The following is a 25,030-nucleotide window of genomic DNA, read 5'->3' on the forward strand; positions in this document are numbered from 1 at the left end:
AACACTTTCCTGAGAGCTCAGAAACAAATATGAACTTATAATTTCAAAATTTCAGTTAGTTTAGTACTTCCAACACGTTTTTTTTTTCACTCACTTGAAGAATATTAATTATAGACCAATTTATAACAACTCTAAAATAAAATACAATATTCAACAGGTATTAAAATGCACTTACCTAAAATAATAACTCAACACTCAAAGTCTAATTAAATTAGCACACAAATAAAATAAAATTTTGAAAAGTATCTGTTCTAAAAATAAAAATAATTCAATAATTAATTAATAAATGTTAATGTAGTATTTTTTCTTATAAGAAAAGTGTTTATCAAATGAAAATCAAAACAATCTATAAGAATGTCTTAAAATATCTTGAAAATGTTTATTCTTGTATCAACTTCAGAAGTTGAAATAGAATTAAAATTTCTTGGACTTGAAAATTCTGATTTCATCAAATTGCTCTTAGAAATTCTTAAGGGTTGTATATAATATTTCCTAGTAAGGAAATTCGTTAAAAGAGGGTTGCAGCATCATGTTATAATAACAAAGAAAATAAGAAAAAATGTAACCGCAGTTAAAATCTTGGCCAATCAGAGAAGAGCAATTACTTCTTATTATTGACAAAGTTTGAAAAAGGGGTGAAATTTATATAAATTTGAAATTCTCTTTATGTGAAACATTCCATCCATTTTAACAACTGTTGAAATACGAAACTGCGAAAAGAATATAGAGAAGGGATAAGGGGTGACCACAATTGGGTTATATAGTACAAAAAAACTGGCCGTTAAAATGCAGATTTAATAAGATGTTTGCCAATCACTGGTGCCAAGACCGTGACCATGCGGAAATTGGACAAAAACTGCGACTCTATTCTACCATGGACCATTGACTACAACAGTAGGTATTTTTTGGTTTTTTTTCTGTAACCGTCAGTTTGATTTTTAAACAGCATTACCTCCTTGTCCTTATATATACCACATTGCAAACAATATTTTTTTCAGTTGGACATTTTGCATTGTGACCCGCGCAACTAAATTACAATTTCAGTCTAATTATGAGTTTCAAAGTCCAAATAATATTAATTTTAGTTTTTTATAAAAAAGTCTCATCGAATGATTTCACGCGTTTAAGTCAATTACCAAAAGTTCCACCGAATTTATCACTTTACAGATACGAAGGAAATTTCTATCCTGTTTACACTGCAAACAAAATAAATTCAAATAATATAGGACTTGAAAAAGAAGAAAAAACTACTAAACCTATTCGATTTACAAGATATCTTAATCCAGTTCATCTAAGTCATCAAATTTATCATCATCCAAATCCCCATCATGCAAACCAACAGGCTTTAAGTAATAGTTATGATGATGATGCAACAGGTAGTGAATATCAAGTGGCAATGAAAGTGCAACCTTTGCAACAAGTTATTTCAAGTGGAAAGCAACCACCACAAAACATAGAAGAAAGTGGTAAGTCTCATCAGGCTAAGAGACAACTAAAAATAGATATCATGTCACCGGAGAAGATGCAATCACTTCGTAATGGCCAAAATGGTTTTTATAATAATCATCATCATGATAAAAATAATGACTTACGGATGGTGATTGTCCCGAATAAAATGGACACTGTTAGCCGACATTATCAGTAAGGCTCTAAGTTTTAATTGGGAAAAGATTGTGTCTATTATGTACGTTCCTTTTTTTTTAATTTGAAATAGTGACATTTTTGTGAAGTATAAATCACCACAGGAATTGGTTTTTGGTCATGTTTTGAGCTGGCCGGAGTTGGCACAAAAAAGACTGGAAAAACAAGGCAATAATAATTTCAAGGGTCAGGTAAGTTATTACTAGTTTAAAATTATTATTTGTCAAAAGTTAAATTAACTATCAGATATGAACTTTTTTTTATCTCCGTTACAATCAAGCTTGCAAAAGAAATTTTTTTTGGTCTGTTCAGAAATTATAAAATCAAAGGTATTTGTTATCTTGATTATCTAAGCGCAATTCCTTTACAAAATTGATCACATTTTTTATAAATCTAATAAGGGAGGGAATATATCTAATTATTCATACATATTTTCGCGGAAGAAATTTAGGATAACATTTATCTGATTAAAGTTATTTTATAGTTTATTCTCATAGTCATCTAAAAACTGTAGGTACCTATATTAATTGAAATTAATTGATTTTATATGAAATTCTTCGCTGTTTTTATTTCCCGCAGGTCCATCCACTTTTTTGAATGACAATTGATAAAATTATAAACTATGTTTCTTAGTAAAATATCGACATTGTGCTGTATATAAATTTGGATACAATTAAGAATAAAAATTGCCAAATAGTTGAAAAAGTACCCTGGTTTTAAATACGAAAGCATCACTTATAATTTTTGAATCACTTTTCATCTTGTATCTTCATTTCACTCATTCAAATATCGTCATTCAAAAACTTAAAAAAAGATAAGATTCCATAGCTGGAGGGAGGGGGTGTTCGATATTTGAATTAAACGGAAGAACTTATTACGTTGCACAATAATCAATAGCAAAAACTTCGTGAACTCATTTTCGGGTGAAGTACATAGATTTATTAGAATAGCTATTTTGATTTATAACAGTTTAGTAAAAAAAGTAAAATTTTTGAAAAATGGCTCCTACGATTTTGATTAAATAAAAATATTGTACTTTTTTCTCATTTTGGTCCATCTTTTGATCAAAACCGATTTTTTTAAGAATCGGCTAAAGCGATAGTCGATAGAAGCCCAATTTTTCTCCATAATTTATCGTTTATTGACTATTAACTATCACGTTAGCCAATTTTACCTCTGTATCTTTAAGAGATGGGCTTTAAAATTTATTTGAATACAAAAATGTTCGGCTTTAAAAAATTGATTTATTTAAATTCAAATTTTCGCAAATATAACAATCATAAATTTTGGTACTCTATAACTTTTAGTTATAGAGTATAATTTTTTATTTTAGCATTCAATGTTTTTACTAATTGGAAGTCATGTCTTTTAGTCTTGGAGAAAATCGAAAATAGCAAAAACTACTTTTGAATAAAACACATATTTCCTTAGTTTTAAAGATGATTAGACTTAAAGGACAATAAATTGATGGACCAACCATATTTTACCCTATTTTGCATATTAAACACCTGTATTAATTTTTTTTACTTTTACAAGTAGCCGTACTAAAGTGGTGCATTTAATTTGTTTGAATATTTTTTTTTTTTTTTTTTTTATAATAAGCGCGCACTAAAGGGATTAATGTACCCTTAATATGGTGAACACAGTACGAGCATTAGGAAAATAGGGAGGGGTTTGAAAGGAGATACCGATGAACATTAGTTTTGAAGTTCTGAGTTTTGAAATGGGATGGGAAAACAGAGGCGGGTAACGCGTTCCACATTCGTGTAGTGCGGCTGAAGAAAGAATCTCTGTATTTGACGGTACGTCCGAAGTTGGACTCTAGGGTAAACTGATGAGCATTCCTTGAAGCGCGAGTATTACGGTTGAATTGTTTCAGGGGAGGAATGCAACTAGCTATTTCATCGGAGCACTGCTTATAAAAATAACGATAGAACAACGTGAGACATGAGACGTTACGACGGTGCTCGAGAGACGTAATTGTATCAGTTATTGATCTATCACCTATCATTTTTATAGCTCTATTTTGTATTCTATCCAAGAAATTCAACGAGGTTATTGGAGCACCTGCCCAGATGTGGGAGTTATATTCAAGCTTTGGACGAATGTACGCCTTATAAATAATTGCTAGATCAGACGGGGAGAAAAATTTCTTGCATCTTCGGAGGAAACCTAAACATTTCGCAGCGGATTTAGCGGTGTCAAATATGTGTTCATTCCACAGGAGGTGGTTTGTAATGCACATACCGAGGATGGAAAGCTTTTCGGTTTCTTCGATGCAAGTACCACTCATGGATAGTGGCATGGGAGACATGTTCCGCTTTAATGATAGTAAGCAGCATTGAGTTTTGGAAGCATTAAATTCTACGCGATTTCTTATTCCCCATTGGACAATGCTATTAAGATCAGAATTTAATGAGTTTATCATATTTAGCCGTTCAAGATCCACTTCTGAAGAACTTGGGCGAGAATCAGGAAACGAATATGAAAAACTGAGGGTACTATCATTTGCAAAACAGTTTAGTGGATTAGAAGTTTCAGACAGGAGATCATTTATAAAAATGAGAAAGAGAGTCGGAGACAGAACGGAGCCCTGTGGCACACCAGCATTTATTTTGTGGGTTTCAGACTTGAATCCATCCAAAACAACTTGTATTGAACGGTTCGAAAGGTAATTTCTAATCCAACGAAGAAGAGATTCATCGACTCCAAAAGCACGCATTTTCGAAAGAAGAGCTTGATGCCAAACTCTATCAAATGCCTTTGAAATATCAAGTGCAACAATCTTACTTTCTCCAAAACGATGTAAAGATTTGTTCCACTGCTCGGTGAGATAAACTATCAGATCACCAGTGGACCTGTTGCTACGAAAGCCGTACTGCCGGTCATTAAGAAGCTTCCGATCCTCAAGATATTTCTTAAGTTGAAAGTTAATCAACGTTTCCATGACCTTGGAAAGAAGGGACGTAAGTGCGATCGGTCGGTAGTTTGAGGGTGAGGAAGATTCGCCTTTTTTAGGGATAGGCTGGACAAATGCTGTTCTCCATCCACTCGGAAAGAGACCTGTAGAGTAGGACAGATGGAAAAGCTTACGCAGTGGTTTTGCCAGCGTGGAAGAACACCTCTTCAGAACGATGGGGGGGATACTATCCGGGCCAGCGGATTTGTGTATGTCAAGATCTTTAAGAACTCTTGCTACTGTACGAGTGCGAAAGAAGATTTGTCCCATAAATCCGTTTACGCGCTCAAGTACTGGCGGAGTCATGACACTATCAGGCAGTGTTGAGTTGGCAGCGAACTGCCTCGCAAGTAGGTTAGCTTTGTCAACAGAGCTAACAAATGGAGTGTCATTGAAGACGAGCGTTGGAACCGACGACGAGGTAGTGTTGCGAATATTTTTTACAAATGACCAAAAATTTTTACTACCTTTGGGACATTGTAGTATTTTTTGCCTTAATTCTTGATCATGCAAAAATTTGGTTCGTCGAATATGGGCGTTGCTGGCCTTTCTAGCTTGTTTGAACTTTTTTCGGTTTTCCTCAGTGGGATTGGCTTTATAACATCGAAAGCTTGCCTCTTTAACCCTGATAACCTCTTTGCAGCTCGAATCAAACCATGCATTCTCTTTCGGTTTGATTGTTTTAACCCTATTCGGGATAAAATTTCTCATTCCGGAGAGAATTAAATTTGTTATCATATCAGCACTGGAATCAACGTCACTATCGAGGAAGCATAGCGACCAGTTAAAGTTTTTGAAGAATTCGTTGAGTCCCTCCCAGTTGGCTTTCTCGTATTGCCAGACGGTTCTTCTTGGTGCTTTTTCTTTAACTGGGTTTGTTTGACACGAGAAATTCGCTGATATGACACAATGGTCTGATGTGCCTAGAGGCGATAATACACTAACAGTGTATTTATCAGGGTCAGAGGTAAGGAACAAGTCTAGAGTGTTTTCAGCTCGACCATTAACGTCCGATATTCGAGTCGGCTCGTCGACAAGCTGAGTTAGGTGGTTTAACTCAGCAAAGATCTCGGCATACCTTCCTTCGGGTGTTGTCTGGCCAGAAAAGCGAAGCCACGAAGAATTGTGTACATTGAAATCGCCCGTAATAACGATTTCAGTGCGAGGATAAAGGGTAACAATCCTTTGAATGGAGTCGGACAGAGCATCAAGTTCGTTAGAAGTTGAATTACTGTCCAGATTGGGGCTCCGATAAATAAAACAGGTATGAATGATGCGCTTATTAACCGTGAATTTAAACCACATGAAATTAAAATATGTGTTTGTACATGGACCGTATTGTGGTTGAAGTTGGTATGCGACATCGTTTCTAATATAAACGGCGAGACCATGGTGGGAAAAGAATAATGGCACCAAGCTATACCCAAATAGATTAAATTCAGAACAGTCTGTATTTTCACCTATTTGCGTTTCACTCAGTGCCAAAACAGCTGGCCTGTTTTGTACAGTGTAAATATACACGTCACAGAAATTGGATCTTAGCCCACGAACGTTGGCATAGTCGACCCTGAATTCGTAAACCATTTCAAAACTCAAAAAACTATCTAAAACCTATTCGGACAATTACCTATAATGATTTTATTTACTAAATCCCAATTAGAACTTCACAAAAACAAATTGTCACTAGTGTTATGCCTAAGTGACAATTTGAGCTGATCTGCCCCTGTTGGCTATTCAGTAAAAAAAAAATCAATAATATATCCGAGTCAGATTTACAACAACTCTGGTACTGCAAGAAGAGTTACCACTCACAATACCACAGTTATTATAAAAAAACTAATTGTGAAAGAAGAACAAGAACAACTAGTGCCTTTAATTCACGTTTCTTTAACATTTTTCCATGACATTACGATGGTAGAGAATGCACAAAAAAGTGGGTCCCAGAAGTCCGTCTGTCTGTCTGTCAGTCTGTCTGTCTGTAAACGAAGCTACAGCCTAAAGGGATGGACCGATTGATGTCAAACTTGGTATGTAGCGTTATTTGGCAACTCTCCAGAGGTGTTTTTGGAATTAATTTTTTTGGACCAAAAATAACGGTACTTGTCATAGACCGATTTTAGTAAAATTGAAATATATCGAAAACGGCTCCAACGATTTTGTTTAAAAAATTCAAATGTTAGTTTAAAGCTAATGAAAAAATTTTTTTTTGAAAATCATTATTAACGGTACCTGCCATAGAACCGTTGTTTTCAAATCCGATTATCTCCGAAACTGCTTATTCGATTACAACGAAACTTTTTGTGAAGAAACATTTATATAATTATAATAATATAAGCCAAAAATAAAATTTTGAAAAAAAAAATTTTTGGATTTTTAAAAAAAATTTGAAAATTTTGAAATCAAATTTTCGAAAACGGGACATTGAATTTGTTTGCAATTTTGTTTTAAGATGTTGATTAGTGATTTCTACAAAATGGCATACCAACTTTATTTTAAAACTTTTTTTCCAAAAAATTATTTATAATAAATTGTTTTTTTAAAAAACGACTCTAACGATTTTGAAATTTTTTTTTCTAAAAATGCATCTTAATATATCAATCAAAACTGCATACTTGTTTTGGAGGACAATTTAATTTCAGATTTTATTTTATTTTTTTTTTTTTAAACGAATTTTATTTTTTTTTCCAAATTTTTATATAAAAAGTCTTAAAAATGTAAGCAACTTTAACTCTAAGAGCAAATTCGTGCGACCCAGTCGTGCATTTTATTTTCTTTTGTTTCATATTTAAAATTTCGTCATAAATTAACCCACACTTTTAACATTTTCATTTTGTTAGGCAATATTTTTAACAAGAGCTGAGCAACTATTAAAATCTCCTTTCTAAGAGCTCATCAAATTCTAACAATTATTTATAACTTAAAGAAAAAATTAATTAGTTAATTTGTTTAAACCTCATTTTAGTTTTTTTTTTTTTTTATTTAAATATATCACCATTACTTATACTCATGAGTGATGACTGATGAGTCATCTATTAGATCCAAAATATAAATGTTTCAGAACTTTTTCAATTTAATTAAGAACTAACTAACTAACTCTTAACTTTGGTAGCATTTAAACTCTCATGCCAACAAAATTTTCTACTGTGCAATTTATTGCTGAATAAGAACAAAACGGGTTGCCGGTCCACATTCCGGCAGTGGTAAGGGTTGCCATTGCCAGGTGGTAAGAATTAAGTTTTTTTTTTGCAGATATACTTCTTCTCCGGAATTTTCACAGAGTGAAAAGGTACTTTTTGACAAGAATTTCAAAAGGATTAACTTCTAGTAAATCTTGAGTTCTTATTGTTGTTAAACAGTTTCTTTTTTTGGTTCTGAATGATTTTTTGAAATGCGTTAACCCTATGTTTTCTATTTTAAAATACAGCAATCTTGATTCTTTGAAACATTTTTCTATACATAAAAAAATATAATATGGACCTCGATAAATAAAGGTTAATATGGATAGCTCTCGTAAGACCCAAAGTTTAAACTCTGCTTAATAAGATTGTCAAATTTTTACCCATGTTTTCTATTATTGCTGTTCATAGTTCAAGCTTACAAAAACTCTAGTACATGTGCAAGCCTTTTCTTATTACTTTAACTTTATAAGGCAAATTACTAAAGTGCATAATATTAATAAACAAACTTAAACTAAAACACATAATTTTAAATAAACCGGATGATTAATCACTGATTAGTATGTATTTCCATTACTTAACTGATCACATAACATTACCATATACCCATATAGCAATTAAATGTTCATTTATATAACGAACTTGTCCGGAACTGTTTTTTTTTTTACTTTTTCTTTATGCACTCTAAAGTGGCTTTTATCGAAATGCGCTTGTGCATTGCGTGTTTTTTTTTTTGTATATGAAAACAAATATGCACTTGCTTACTCTATTGAAAAAAAAAATTGCTGGCAATTATAAGTTCAATGGCGGAGAAAATAAATCCATCATTCATAGTCATTGAAGAGAAAAAGATAATCATGGTGTCGAAGTTATTATTAAGTTTCTCCCTTGTTTTACCTTTAACTTAGAAAGGATCAGGAAAAATACTGATCTTGAAAAGACTCTCGTAAATAATAATTGTCTTATGCAAATTTGAAAAATTTGCATAGAAACGATATGGAAATTCAACTTACTTTCAATGAAATGAGATCTTAAAATATTTAACCCACTCATAAAAAAACTATTAATTATTTTGATGACTTGTGCATTTTATCGATAAAAAAAATGATTAATGATCTATATATTTCTGTTTATTTAAAGGTAATTTGGGCTGATAAGACAGGCGGTTACGGTGAACATTACTGGGACCTTGCTCAAGGAGCTCTGTGAGATAATAAGGAGTCTATGAGATATACAATGTGGTGCTATTTACTATAAGTCCTTATGACGAACGTGACTTTCAAGGATCTTTAAATATTATCAAATGCAAAATTTCAAAAAAAGTTAAGTAATGTACAGCTCTTAACTATTAAAAACCAAAAAAGATAATAAACATCATTCCAATGAAGACACGAACAACAAGCGGATTAAACTTTATATAATGCAACCCTTAATTTACTCTCCATTGTATGAATATGAATCTAAACGAAAGGTCACACACAACACAAGACAACATTTCCTTAGCCATTATCCTTGACTTGAAGAAAATATTCCCACGAAAAACTGGCCAGTCCGGTTTTTTAAGAAAACAAAAAAACCCTCTTCCACCCTTTAAAGGTCATCGTCGTGTCGTTTGCACAAAGAAAGCCCAAGCATTTCTGAAGATCACTAAAAGTGAAACCAGTTGTAATGATGACCCGAGATGTCCTTGTCCATAATTTTATCACACACTAAAAAAAAAAAGTGTCAAGTTGGCCTGCGCGGCGAAGGGTTGTTTGCTTTTATACTCAACGAATATCCTTAAAGGGTTGAAAAAATGACATGCATTGTAGGTCATTAGGATGATTTGCATATGCATCGCAGAGAATGTCCAAAAAACCGGACTTGCTTCCTATGCACACACATTATGTGTGTTTTATGACCGATATAAGGAAATATTGTGCAACATCTTTAAAGAAAATATTGTCCTTGCAGGTCATTCAAATTAAGGATGTCCAGAACCGGTTTAAGGTATAGATATGTCTTTCCTTGAAGAAAAGGGTCACTTTTGTGTGGAAGACATCACACTCGTTGTTGTAACATCTTAGATAAGGCCCTCATTGCGATGTGTCTCTGAAGTTAACCCCTTTTTTCCCATAAAAAAATAAAAAAGATTTGAATAAAGGATGTGAGGTCCTTCGAATGTGTCTTTGCTGGGCATAGATAGAATATTATTCCCATTGCTCGGACTTTGATTTTCTTCTTTTATTTTGTTTAGAAATTAAATTTATGCAAAATTGTATGATGGTTAGTTGTTTGGTGTTTTGAAAGATTTTTAAGGAACCGGTTTGACCGGTGTGTTGACCAAAGATAAATACACGAAGGATCTTTTGATCTATTATTTTTGGTTTCCGTGTATGGGAAGAACTGTGAGATATTTTTTTTTTATTGAAGTGAAAGATTTTTTTTAAGGAAGTTCAAGTTAGGTACCTATTTTTGGATTAATGAAAGTTGTTTTGTCCAACATATATTTTTTTCTAGGGAGGTGATATAACATGGATGTAGTTTGTAATAGTAAAGCTGATAAAGAGAATAAAATTTTAAACCGAAAAAACTTTTTCGTGTTTAGGTATTAAAGTAGGAAATATAAAAATAAAGAACGAATTCATCTAAAGGTTTTGATAGGCATAATCGTTGACAGTTTAAATTGATGGAAATATTTATTTTGATATTATTTATTTCTAAACTTGCTCCATTACAAACGTTTTAAGGTGTATAAAGTGCTACAAATGTTGTGTGCGAAGACTAATTGCCCCTAAGCTACCTAAAATCCAAATCCAAAGACAACCAAACGCCACATTTTTTTTTAAGAAATCTAAAAAATACCTATACCACCTATATTATATTTTTTTTTAAATCATGAAAACATTCTTCAAAACATTAACGGTTCTTTTTTTTGTAATTAAAAAAAAATCTTTTCTGCGACAATACATAGAACTTTTTTTATCAAAATGTTACGGACGCATCAGCAAAAAAAAAAAGAAGAAAACTAATCACTTCTGTTAAATGATTCTATTAAATTTTTTAATGCACGTGAATTGTACATTGAATTTATTTTAAGAAAGTTCTTTGGTTTTTACTTGCTCTGCCTTTACTCCTGTTCAAAAATCCAACTCTTAAAAATTCTAGTTTAGACAGAATTTTTGTGTGGTTTCTTAATTTATAACAAGTCGAAAAAATGCTAAATGCTTCTTTGAAAACACTTTAACACTATGAGCTGGGACATCAAAACAAATTGTTGACTAATTTTAGGGCTTATTGGAAGATATCAGTCCCATAATTTTGTCGATGTCGGTCTGTCTCTATCTTTCTTAAATGGGAGCCTAACACTGAAGCGATTCCTAAGAGGCGAAATTGAAATTTTATTTTTAGTACAAAATTAACGGTACTAGACATATATAACGAAACTGAAAAAATCTCTTTTCTCAAAAATGGCTCTAACGATTTTGTTTGAAATCTTTGTGATTTATGGCATCATCGTATGTAGTTTTGAAATAAAAAAATATTTTTTGTACCCTTATTACCTGTCATAGAACTGTTTCCTTCATTTCTACCTGATATTTACAAAAAAATTTATTCAAAGGGAGATTAAGGCCCAATTTATTCAAACTCCATTAAATTTAAAGTCGCCATTAAAAAAGGGAAATTTTAAAATTTGTATGCGATCTGACAGTTTTATAATTTTTAATGAAGCTTTTAAATATAATGGAGAGTGAATAAATTGGGCCTAACTTTAGTATCCTTAAAATAACAAATAAAATAAAATTAAAAAAAAAAGAATTTTCGAAAAAAAAAATGAAGATTAAAACCATTTAAGTAGTAGATAGATTTGTTTCCTCCAATAACACTGTTCTACAACAAAAAACGGTATTGATAATTGCGAATGAGTAGTGTAATACGCACACAAAAGTAATTTTTGGGTACTTGTGACGTTGAAATAAATCGTAGTCTTATTGTATTTACTTCGTTGCTAATTAATTTCTAAAGCATAATGGAAATACAAATGTATGATATTTCAAAATTTGAGTGGTACCTTAACATAAGCCCATAATATAGTTGTCAATTATAATTATTAATTAATAATTACTAATTTGGTAATTGATAAATGTTGAATTTTGCACTTGCAATCTCATTTTATTAAGAACAATGTTTTAAACAAAATTTACCAATATTATTACAATTAACGATAATCTTCTTATTCTTAATGATGAAAACCTTTAAAAATTGAGTTTTTAAACATTGAATTAAAACTTTTATCAATTGATAATAATTGTAAAAGGGGTGACAATTTTATAATTCTTGGCAGGAAAACCCGATTTTCAAATTCTGAATTGGATTTATGTACACAAATTAACATATATTACAAAGGCACAAAAAGGAATTTCATTAGTTTTTAAGGCTTTATAGCGGAAATAGTAATGAGGATGGCTGTAAGTCCTTATTTATAAGAGTGCCTAATATTATGTGCTGCATCGTTCATATACGTAGTTACATTAATGCATAAAGCGAATTAAAACTTCTATGGCCAATAATATTATTAGTCCAGTAATTTTAGGTTTTATCTGCGGAAAAATTCCAACTGGGCTGAATTTTGGTATAGACCTTCGTTACGGCATTTTGATGAAGATGTGACATGCGACATTGATATCGCGCTTCTATAACTTCTAACGCCGCGCCGCACAGTGGAACGAGTGTATGGGAAAAACGGCAAAATTAATATCTAGGGAATAATATAAGAAATTCAGCCAAATATGCTTGAAATAGTATTTTATCACTTATATCTATGATTGCAACCTAAAAACAAAGGAATTGATACACTAAAACATATAAATCTAGGATTAGATTAGATTTAGATTAGATTCTTCCTTTATTCATTAGATAAATTACAATTTTTTTACTTGCGATATAGGTACTATAGGGCAAGTTTAGGATTCGTAAAAAAAATCGAAGTCGAGATAACAATTTTACATGACATTACGATGATGTAGAATGCCAAAAAAGTGGGTCCGGCAATTCTGTCTGTCTGTCTGTGTGTCTGTCTCTATCTGGAGCTGCAGCCTAAGCGAGTGAAGTGATTTTCTTTAAACTTGGTAGTTAGCAGTTTTTGGTGATTCCCTAGAGGGGAAATTGAATTTTTTTTTTTTATCACCAAAACTAACGGTACCTGCCATATAACGGAAATAGAAAAGTTAATTTTTTTCAAAAACGGCTCTAACGATTTTAATTAAAATTTTTGTGTGTAGTACTACACATAAAAGCCAACTTTTTAAATAAAAAAAATATTTTTTGTACCGTTATTAACGGTACCTGTCATAGAACGGTTTTTTTCGTTTCTGAATATCTCGTACAACCTTAATCCGATTTTAATGAAAATTTTTATACAAAAGTGTGTAAGTAAAGATAATATTAAAATTTTAGAAAATTTTCAAAAAACGCATTTTTGGTTTTTTAAAAAATATTTCAAAATTTTTTTTTTAAAAATCAATTTTTTGAAAACTGATCAATGAAAAATTTTTAAATTTCGTATTTATGTGTAAATTAATTATTTCTTCAAAATGGCATACCAACTTTTTTTTTGAAAAATGTTAAAAAATTTTTATATATAAAAAACAATTTTTTTAAAAAACGGCTCCCACAATTTTCGAAAATTTTTTTCTAAAAATACCTTTTTATACAAGAAATAAAATGGCATATTTGTTTTTTTTTTTTTAAGATAATTTATAACGGAGTTTAATTAATTATAAAAACAGATTTAATTTTTTTATACTACTTATGAAATTTCTTCAAAATATCAAATTTTAAATTTCTTGAATAAAAAGCTTTAACATTATAGTATCTTTAAGCATAAGAGCAATTACGTGCGACCCCAGTCGTGCAATTTATTTTATTTAAAAGAGCTGAGCAGCGAACTTGTTTTTATTTTAATTTTAATTTATAATTGTTTGCTTATGTTTTGCTATCTAGATTACATTATTTTAATTGCTAAATAAATAGTTAAGTAAATTTATACTTCTATACATAAAGTAATCACCATCACTTTCGGAAGAGTTATGCATATTACTAAGATTATTTATTGCTATGGGTCGTTCCACTGTGCGCCGATATCAATGTCGATTTGTCACATCTTTATAGCAACGCCGCCGTAACGAAGGTCTATACCAAAATCGAGCCCAGTAGATATTTTTCTGCAGATTGATGCAAAAAATGCCTTAAATTACTGGGCTACATGTTAATTTTAATATACAATTCTATACATTTAAATCAAGTATCATAGATATTTTATTCTAATTGGTTTCATTTGAATCTTGAAATTAATTTAAAATTGAATAAAAATTTCTCACCAATTTAATATTCCTCTACATCTCAATTATGGTGATTATTATCTTTAATGTGGGTTCAATTATTAAATTTTGTTTTGGGGCGGTCTAATTTAACTATATTAATCTGTATTTATCCAATCATAAGTATGTATCATTATAGGGAACATACCTACAAAAATACGATGCTTGACCTTCTTGATTCTCCCATATGGATATAGAAAAACCATTTCGAACTACCTTGCCAAAAGCCAATCAATTTATTAAAGAGTTACAGGAAAATCAAATAAAAATAATGACCTAATTATGCACACCATCTCATTTGTATTTTCTTGTTTGATTGGGTTAAAAAAAAAATGTTTATAATCTTTTCTATTGGGATTATTGCAAACACTTTTTTTTTTGTAACGAAAAACTTTATGGTTGGCAAGAAAAATACCTACACATACATTTAAGTGATTAACAGTCAGTAAAATTTTAATTTGAAAGAGTTCTAATTTTTTTCAAAAAAATCATACAATAAATTGAAATTGTGTTAAAGTGAAAAATCGTATAAAACTTATTAACAGTTTTTCACCTGAAGTATCTTTTTACTTATGTATCTTTTTAATTTAACTAAATACTAAACGATTAAACCATTAAAGATGTTCACTCAACTATAATAGGAACTAAATATAACAACTTTATTAGTGCCATGCTCCATTTGTACAATGCGGTAAATCTTGAATTTAACTCCAATAGAAAAAATTCCTTGCGTGCTTTGTAATAAACCTATACACAAATAATGCAAAGGCATCCTTCCATGCGAAGAAGAATAATCGTTAGCCTTTCATCTGATGTAACACATTTGCAACTCTTCACATAATAAAACAAAAAACCAAATAAGTTCAAATTCAAAAACCCCAAAAGTCACGCAAACACAATAAACTCGTATTCAATTACACGTAAGAAAAAAAAAAGAGTTAAGGTAGGTACACACATCAATTGTATACAACACGTCTTACCTGAATTATTCAATAAACGTCAAAAAACGAAAAAACAAACTAACCATCGGCAACAAATTCAATGCCGTAATCATATTGAACTCATAAAACAAATCTACAAATTTCTTATTGTCTTCAAATTTAATACTAAAAACCTACAAATCATTCAGAATGCAAATAAGTATATCTTGGTTATATAATAATTCGAATAGAACACAAAATACCCATAACTACCACAAGGTCTCAAAGAAATGAAAAATTAAAAAAAAAATTAAAGGAGAACTTACCACCACCTCCTCTTTAACCACAATACAATACAAAACAATACCTCCAACAACTGACGTCATGTCAGTTGGAGCAATCTTACCTACAACAAACTCTGCAATGCAATACCTCGTGCAGACAAAACGAAAGTAGGTACCTACCTAGCTTCAAGATACAAAAAAAGTATATGCCAACTACATGTCATGTGGGTTTATTACCCCCTACTCAATGCCTAGTACTTACCACCACTCAATCTTGCAGTACTCGAAACTGGGGGGCTTCGCCAAAGCGATCGAAACCCTCATATAAAAGGCCAATACCCAAGCGGCAGATCACATCTCTGAGTGACTTTCGGTCGGTTGAAGCAATATCAAAAAATCTGTGCTCTTGCCTTACACAGATACTTTTTTTTTCTTTCTTTCTTTTTTGTTCCTCTTTTTTAAAAAAGAGGCCCTTTATAACAGTTAATTTTAGTGGGTGTAAAAAGAAAAGTGAATTTTTAACAAAAAAAAATTATATCAAAATGCGTTCGTTTCAAAAAGTGATCGTTGTGTTTAGCGCCCTCTTGGGGGTTAGTGTAATTGCCCAACAACAACAAGCTGTTGATCCTGCATACTTACGACAATATTACCAGCAGCTATCTTCACAACAATCTGGTGGTAATCCAGAAGCCACTCCTATCTATGAACAAAACGAACAACAACAACAACAATATGTTAGTCCTGGACAACAAATCAGGGTTAAGGATAATGTACAGGAACAGGTAGGGTGAAGCAATTTCAAAAGAGGGATGAAAGACGAATTATATTCATGTACTTCATTCAATTATTAGATAAGAGCACAACAGCAACAACGTAATTCACAAGCCTATGTGGCACCATCTGTAAGGGATTATTTGCAACAACCACAACAGCAACAACAACAACAAGTAAGTTAAAGAGTTTCATTAGTTTTTTTGTTCCAAAAATTTCTGTCAATTGGAGAGTTCCGATTAACACGATCAATTTTTCTATATTTTCAATTTCAAGTATCAGCAACCTCAACAAGTTGTTTATAGACAATCGCAACCAGCTCCAGCCCCACGTCCACGTCCACAACCAATTCAATATCAATCTTCAGCTGCAAAACTTAAGCAGCAAGAGGATGAGGAATACGATGATGTGAGTCAATGCAATAAATTTATTTTAAAGGAAGTTATATCAGTTATTTAAGACTTTTTGATGGTTTAAGTGGAGTTTATCGTGAATTTTATAGGAAAACATAGAAAACTGACGGATATAATATCAGTTTGTGAAAGTTTGCAATGGTTTTTTGCTGACCCGTGCAATTTTCGTAAATGATTTAATAGGTGGACGACGTTAAAATTTTGGTGAATTTTGATTTGCCTACAAACTTTGATGTAGTGAACAAAAGTGATTAATTGCGTTACTTGGTGAAAATATTTCCCTGCTCTTTCTGCTATTTGGAATTGTGCAACCTATGTAGCTTGAAAACGAGCAATACAAAATTGCCTGCAATGTTTGAGCAAGTTACATTATCAGTTTTTCTGATGGAGTCCATCTTTTTCTGTCCCTTTTTTCGAACTGTTTTCTATTAATTTTTGTAAAATTTACATTGCAACTATTTTAACGTTAGCTGCAACTGGAAACAACTCTCGTCAATACCATTATTTTTTTTTTTGTTATTTGAATAGTTTTATTGACAAGGACAAATAACCCATTTAACGCAAAACCATGAAATACAGTTTAGTGCAATAATTTCTGTATAACTTTGTTTGCTAAAAATACGCACTTCTTTACCATTTTCACACTAAAGTCTTGATTTTGATATTGACCTGTTCTTTAATGATGAGCTTATTGCTATTATTAACATAAATTGGCATCTCTGCTTTTGCATCACAACTTTTTGTATGAAAAGAAAACACTACCTTACCTACAAAGTTTTTTTTTTGTTTTGTACAAGAATTTTTTGTGATACAAAAGCGTAAATCATTAATGAATTCACCTTTCTTTTTCATTTAATTGATGCATTCTAGGTAATATAGTTCTTCAGCAAGAATAAGAAACACCTTATCGACCACAAACAGATCAAACTGAGAAAGGTAGGTAAGGTAGTTTTGCAAGGCTTATACAACTTGGCAGCGAATTTTGATTGGGTCTAGAAAAATTACACTCATTTTATCAATCTTTATATTGAGTAAAATATTAGTATATAATATGCAAATGGATGATAAGGTAGTTTTTTTTTTGAAAGGAATGGCTGAATTCAAAAACGCAATACTTTTTTTGCATCACACCTTTTTGTATTGAAAGAAACCACTACCTTACCTACAAAGCATCACGTTTGCACCTTAAATATTTAAATTTTTGATGCGGTAATGAATTCACTTAAGTCAAATTTTAGAGTCGAGTGCGAGAACTAAATGATATTTAACTTGTTCAAAATCGAACTACCTTATCATTTTCCACTTAAGTGTTAACAGGCCCCTTAAATTCGAATATTAGCCTCTTAGGTATCATTTATATCGACTGTTAAAGTAACGAGTCATCTTATAACAAAGGAAATAACTTCAAAACTTTAGGAATCCGAAAAAAAAAACTAATCAAAAGTGAGGATTGATTTTTATTAAGCTCATAAAGATCATTATATAACAAAGGCTGTAAAGGTCGCTATAAATATTGCACAATCGAAAAGCAAGCATCTATAATGTGCCTATGTCCTAAAAACCAAAAGACGAACGAAATTCCAAATCAATGAAAAACAACGCCGCCACACAAATCACATCCATCAATTTGTTGAAACAATACCGACACACACACAACATAACAAAAAAAAAAAACTCTAACAACACAATTGCCTGCTGTTTAACATTTAACAAATGGCCGCATTGGAATGAAGTTTAAGTCCAATCGCAAAAATCTTCATTGAATCTTAGATCTATTCGAAAAAAAAATAACCATTAATGCGCAATGAAGAAACTTCAAACCAAAAAAAGAGGAGAATAAGTAAAAAACGAAATGCTGTTGAATGGTATTTTTTTTTTTTCTTTTGCTATTGGTCTTCAATGTAGCAATCAAAGGCCAAATTTTACTCATGCGAAAAATCGGTACCCAGACGGGTAATTTTACCACAGTGTGGCAGCTCCGTGTGTACACGTAATAGTCATAGCATGAATCGAATGCGACTCCCAATGTGATAAAAGAAGTATTATAGGAGATTTGAAAAAAAAAAATTTCCGGAAGGAAATTTTGAATTTGTTTATTGCTGCTGCATGCAATGTACAGCGCACTACATGACCAGCACACACTGGTGTCGAATGATTAAAGAAAGTCTTTATGCAAGTTCAACAAACTTGCAACCAATATGCAGTCAGTTAGTAGTGACGCAATAGTGATGAAAAAGTAGATGTTAAAAAAAAAAATTTACATAATCCAAAGAAATTGAAAGCTAATTACTTTTTATGGACGGTTTTGTGGGGATTTTCATGTACCATGTCTTTTAATTATTCCTTTCCCGTTTTTTATTTTGACGTTTCAATGAGAAAATCGTTTTATACATGACACGTTGTTGGCTATGCAAATGTGAAATAATTTTTGTTGCCAACAACTTTCTGTTGAACAAAGTTCAAGTGCATGATATTATAGGAGCTAATAAATTTACCGGCATATTTTTAATGTCAAGAAATGTAAGATGTTGCCAATGAAGTTTGCCAGCGCAAAAAGTAACTCGACAATGTAACGCACATTAATGACAATGACAATTGTCACGCAGCAAATACTTTTTTTGTGAAGGGATGGTAAGGTAGTGCAAATTTTAATAAATGAAGTTTAAAGCTGAGTCCAGATTATGTTGAGTTTTGTTAAGTGTGAGCGAGTAGCATGCTGGTCAACAAAGAAAATAGTGTTGATCGATATAATTATGGAAACAGCTTAACAAGTAAGGATAAGTTCGCATTTAGTTCCAAAGTGAAGGGATGGTAATGCAGTGTATATTATTATTTCAACACTTTATATTATCCCACTTGATCCATATAGATCAATAATAACACATTAATTAAATCTCATCCATTTGCACAAAAGACCATTCTTAAATGAAAGTACTAGATTAATGTTTACATCTTTATGAGTAAGGTACTTCGCCACCTCCACTGTCCTACAAAACTCTAAACACGTTTCAATCGCATACGTTCAGGAGGTTTCAAATGTGATTTTCTGTAAAATCAAAAGACATCAAGTTGTAAATCTTTTTGTTAACTATTTTTATATACGTTCCATTGTTGTCATGCATTAAAAGCATTCTTTTGGTTTATGTGAACCAAGACAAAAAAAAAATCTGTCCAATTAAAGGTACGTAGCCACAATTTAGCACATTCCTTCTCCTGTCAAGTTGTTCATAACCAAAAAAAAAATACAAACCACTCATAACAAGTTTGTTGAACTTAATCATATGTACCGATCTTTTTAAAAGGCATAAATATTACACAACACCAATCTCGCGTGCGTAAAGAAATACACTTATATGTTCATTGCGTATATATAGACGAGGCGACTCAGACGAAAATTGATCGCATTAATTATGAAAGTGGAGTTCAATTGCAAAGCGTCTATACCTAGATTGTGTGCGGTTGGTTACTGGCAGCCCATATTTGTTATGGAGCACCGCACAAACTGCATTTAGGCGAGGAAACAAAAATTGCACAATCACTAAACCGCGTTGATGTTGATGTCGTTGGTATATAGATGGATGAAATCAAGAAAAACGGCAAAAAAAAACGGTTAAAGAAGTAAAAAAAAAATATGTCTGAAAAAAAACCTCAATCAACATAGTTTTGAATCACTTTTCCTCTCTTCGATAAATAAAAGTGAATGAGCCCAACCCAAAGAACTGCCTTAACCTACTTTTAGAGCAGACAGCAGCCGTGCTGCAGTAAGTTGTTGTTGAAGCCGCCCTCAAGACTCGTCGCAACCTTTCGAAATACTTATACCCAACTGTGTACTATCGCTAAATGAAAATGTGATTGAAATGCAATTGTTGAAGTGTTATGCCCGTTTATGATATGACCTTCTTCCAGAGTGACTGGTTTTATATTTTGGAATGGGTGGGTGTAATATATTGGTTTATAGGATGCTTATACAAGTTCTTTTTTAACTTTTGTGTCTGGATATGAGAAAGTGCCAACTTAAGCTTGGGTAAGCCATAAATATGTACATTATAGTGGCCGGTAATTTGAAACGCTTCCAGGTGGTGTGTCTTTCAAATACACACACACACATCTCAAGTCCGCGTCGTCGCGGGATCGTATTTAAATTCACCATGCGTATTGGGTATTCGGTTTCGATTGCATAACAATCTGATTGTCGTTAGTGACTATTTTGCTATATGGCGACATAAAATGGGAAAAATTTGATCTGATTTACTTTCACTTGAAACCAGTTAGACAGCGTGGATGTTTGTTTTTGTACATTGCAACTTAAACCACAGAGCCATGCAACAAAACGTGATGCTGCTTACCGTGTGCGTTCAATATTACTTTTTCAGGACACTATAACCATCACAACCGGTCTTAAAAAGTAGTTATAGGCTTTTTTATTTTTTTCTAGGCAATACACTGATTAAATAAATAGTTCAAATGCATGTCGATACTAACTTAGTTAATTTATTTTTGTATTTTCCTTTCACATCATTTTCAGCAAAACTCATCATACCAATTTGGATTCGATGTTAAGGATGACGAGTTTACCAACTACCAAAATCGTAAGGAAGTACGTGATGGTTCAGTAATCAAGGGTAGTTACTCGGTTGTTGATTCGGATGGTTTCATTCGAACTGTTAAATATACTGCTGATCCTAAAGAAGGTTTCAAGGCTGAAGTTATTCGAGAGCCAACTGATATTGTTGTTAAAATACCAACACCTGCCCCACAACAATTATTGCGTCAGCCACAAGGACAAAGTGGTCTAAAGCCACAGGAATATACTAAGGCACAACAATATCAGCCACAACAATTCCATCAATATCAACAATAAGCTGCCACAATTTAGATGATTTTGGATGCTATATTAGGAATGCAACAAGTCGCGAGCAGTCTGTAAATAGGATCCAAAAACGAATAAATTATGCGAAATTTTAGTCTGACAAAAAACTTTTCGGATAGGTAATGCAAATAGAACATTTACCTTTTTTTTACTATTTGTTAATGTGTGTGTAAATTTAGTTTAAATAAATTATAAAACAAAAAAAAACCAATAGAATAAAAAATAAAATTAAAAAAAAAATATTTTGATTGTGTTTGAATGAAGAAATCTTGAGGTTAAAGTTATTGCTAGATATCATCACTCTTGAGTATCTAACAATATCAAGCGTTATTCAGAAGCTAGTTAACAAAATTACCCAGTTGTAAGTTTTAAGTTGGTTATCTGATGCATTGGGGAGACCATTCTTTTAGTTCTCTAAAGCATGCTATTTTTTAATTATTACCCAAAAATTTGTTGCATACGTTAATACAATACACAGTTGGGTTGAATCTTATCTGCTACATTTAACAGATATAACTCTGTATTTCTTGCAAGATGATACAAAGATTTCTGCATTAATATCACCACTTTTTAACCTTGTTTCCACATCGGAGGTGAAGACACATAATGTATTTTTAGTTTGGTGCTCATAAGTGAGTTAATTTGAAGTGTTTTTTTTTTAATTAAAAATTGATTTTTTTCTAAATTAGATCTTAAAAATTAGGTTATGGACAATATTTTGATACCTTTTTGCAATACTTTTTTTTAATGTTAAATCGTTAAACCTCAATTGAATAGTTGTATTTTTCTTTGCTTTCAAATAAATTTATATAAGGTATGGTATTAGTTTATTCCTCCACCATCTTCCGAGTTGAAATGTTGTCTTAATCCTAAATGAAAGTCCTAACTTTCAGAAAAATATTATTTTAGCACCCACAATTATCCACTTTGCATTTTCCTGTTACAGACGTTTTTTTTATTTTTGTTTTTATTTAAAACTTTATAAGAAAATGTTTATACATATATGCACAATTGGGTGTCCGTTATTTTCCAAAGTGATATTTTTGGGGGAGACACCACCTAGGTTAAAAGCTTAGGCCCTAGATAAGGATGATTGAACAAAAATACTATCCCTTTAACTTTTACCTCAAATTTTTTTCTGTTGAGATAAATCATATACATATTTTTAAAATGTTTATTCATTGTGCCTTAAAAATATAATTCTTTTGAAAGACCAAATTCAAAATTTCCCGTAGTAAAATGTTTTTATCTTTTATTTCAATTTTTAAAGTTAATAGTTGTTTTTTTGTGGTCTTTATTTTTAGATTATATGAGGCTATGAGAGCAATAGTGGCGTAACCGGTTTTTTTTTTCAAAAATGAGTTTTTCATAAAAACTTGGTCTCTTAATATATCTACTTTATTACAAAAATAGATTTATGCAGCTTGATACACTCAGAACAAGATGGCACTCAAAAAAGTGTTGTTTTGAAAAACCCTGTATCTTAAATCACTCGTAGCTCAAAACTTCCTTTTTGTGGCTTACGCCACTATTGTTCTCATAGCCTCATATATTCACAAAGTTAACCATCTATCACAAAAAAAAAAGAATGTTCTTAAAATATTGCAATCACAAATGTGTGTATAAATCAAAAATTTTAATACGTTTACGATTTTCAAATTATTGTTTTAACTTTTTGGAGTTTTTTATAGGGTTTTAAATTAATTAATTATTTCCTTAAACAACAAAGATTTTTTTTACAATTATTTCATTGAGTTTTTTTAGTATTCAGCTAAAAATAAAATTTAAAAATTTTTAAGAAAAAAAAATTGAAGTATTTTATATAAGTTTGTTTTTCCTACAAAATTTTATAAAAATTCTTTCCTAGACCTTCGAAGCCTCATCTCCCTCTCCAGGATATTTTCACCACTTTTCTCCTGTCTTGATACGTATACTCTCCCTTTGATTATCTTGTTTTACGTTGAAGCATCTTTCGCCCCGTCAAAGTCTTAAACTTGTACTTGCACCATATCTACGTCTCATTAACAATGGTATAAATATGGTAAATTAGTGTTTTCTGTCAGACAATCCGACTCAAAGCATTTCGAAATAAACTTTTTAATGGTACACTGGGGTGTATGCGTACTATTTTTTTAGTAAGAATTTTAAATTTGTTTCTTCAAAAGCAGCAACCCTTTCTCGCAAGAAATCTGCTTCGTACTCTTAACGGAGGCATGTTTAATCACTAGGAAAACATGTTTAACTCTCTATATATCAATATCTCAAAAACGGGCCTTGGTGAACATCGCCATCTTGATAGCAAAAGAGCAAATTTTCTTGAATTATGTTATGCTTTTTTTGAAATTGATTCTATTTTTGAATTTGTGTATTTAAGGCACAGGAGTAAAATTCTTCAAAGTAAATAAATTATTAACTATTCGTTTTCGGAAAAAAATTTTGTTGTCCCAGAGAGTGCTTTAATCAGGAGCCACAGCTGATTCTTAACTTTGTGAAATAATAAGCGCTTTTTAGTATTTAAATTAAGTTTTTATTGAAAAATGATTTCTAAATATTAATGTTTTTTTTTTTAAATAACGAAATTCAATTGCAAGTAGTTAAGTACATAATAATCTATTACCAATTATATATTTTTTGTAAAATTTGATTTGACTAGATTTCACCCATTTTCTATTGCCATACACACATATGGATGACAAAAAGATTATTTAACACCTAAAATTTAATAATAATAATATTAATAAATAAAAATAATTAAAAATAAAGCTTTATTGTTTTTTTTTTTTTTTTGTTCAATCAAATTCAATAATAAGTTTATAAATGAATTTTATAATTAAAATACAAGAAAAATAAAATAAAAAGTTTAATTTAAAAAAATAAATATATTCTTGTATATCTCTGTAATTTGATTTTTAATTTAAAATAAAGTAAAAAAATAAATGATTCGTTTTGTTTTTTTAATTTATTATATCTATAAAGAAAAGTTTTTTTTTGGTTTTAATATTCGTTTTTTGTTTTTAATACAATAAATAATTTAACTCCAGGTTTCCAACACATCAGTAAAACATTTTCATTACTATATTTACTTTACTGTAAATAAATTCAATGTTTGATTGTTATTTAGTTACAGTTTCTCAATTTTGTTTTTTGTTTATTTTTATTTTGTTTTGTGTTCATGTTAGTTATATTTTTGTGTAATTATGTAAATTATAATTTAAAAATTGATTTGGTTATTATTTTAGTAATCAGTTGTTCCTAGAACGCTGTACATCAAGCGATTGAATGATCCACTTTGGCGGATTGAATCGTCATGTGAGTTTACCACCTGTCAAAATAAAAAAAAAATAATAAATGTTAATTTATTTTATTTTCAATTAAGTTTATTAAAATATTAAAAGTACATTTATTTCATATTTTACTTACATTGTACGGCGAGGCACTTGAAACTGGCGCTGGATGGGGCGAGGAAGGTGGTTTCTATAAAAACACAAATTTAAGTCAGTAAATTTTAAACAAACTATTTTATTTTTAAAATCTCTTCAACATGGATTTGTTAGTAACGATCACTATTAACGTATAAATTCTACTTAAAAATATCTAAAACATTATAAATAAAACATACATTTGTATTTGTTTTTCT

At 31.0% G+C, this 25,030-nt stretch overlaps 3 protein-coding genes across 9 annotated transcripts in view; 2 read left to right on the forward strand and 1 right to left on the reverse strand.

The window, feature by feature from the left end:
• The first annotated feature begins 1,024 nt into the window (after window positions 1-1,024).
• LOC129909362 (uncharacterized) lies at window positions 1,025-8,985 on the forward strand. The gene is made up of 3 exons (XM_055986446.1): window positions 1,025-1,641; window positions 1,715-1,832; window positions 8,917-8,985. Exons 1-3 carry the CDS (start codon window positions 1,052-1,054, stop codon window positions 8,983-8,985), a joined length of 777 nt encoding a protein of 258 aa, XP_055842421.1. The 5' UTR covers window positions 1,025-1,051.
• Window positions 8,986-15,814: 6,829 nt separating this feature from the next.
• On the forward strand, window positions 15,815-21,585 carry LOC129910821 (putative uncharacterized protein DDB_G0271606). Its single transcript, XM_055988392.1, has 4 exons — window positions 15,815-16,121; window positions 16,191-16,286; window positions 16,387-16,518; window positions 21,049-21,585. The coding sequence occupies exons 1-4, from the start codon at window positions 15,882-15,884 to the stop codon at window positions 21,382-21,384; spliced, it is 804 nt and encodes a 267-aa protein (XP_055844367.1). The 5' UTR covers window positions 15,815-15,881; the 3' UTR covers window positions 21,385-21,585.
• Window positions 21,586-24,435: 2,850 nt separating this feature from the next.
• Window positions 24,436-25,030, reverse strand: part of LOC129908706 (PDZ and LIM domain protein 4) — a 29,741-nt gene continuing 29,146 nt past the window's right edge. For all 7 annotated transcript variants that reach the window (XM_055985405.1, XM_055985403.1, XM_055985408.1 and 4 more), the window contains 2 exons: window positions 24,814-24,867; window positions 24,436-24,715 (listed from right to left, as the gene is read on the reverse strand). In XM_055985405.1, coding sequence (XP_055841380.1) covers window positions 24,629-24,715; window positions 24,814-24,867 — 141 coding nt within the window. In that variant the 3' untranslated portion in view covers window positions 24,436-24,628. The remainder of the gene's footprint in view (window positions 24,716-24,813; window positions 24,868-25,030) is intronic.

Source organism: Episyrphus balteatus, chromosome 2, assembly GCF_945859705.1.
Source record: "Episyrphus balteatus chromosome 2, idEpiBalt1.1, whole genome shotgun sequence".
Classification (NCBI taxonomy): Eukaryota; Metazoa; Arthropoda; class Insecta; order Diptera; family Syrphidae; genus Episyrphus; species Episyrphus balteatus.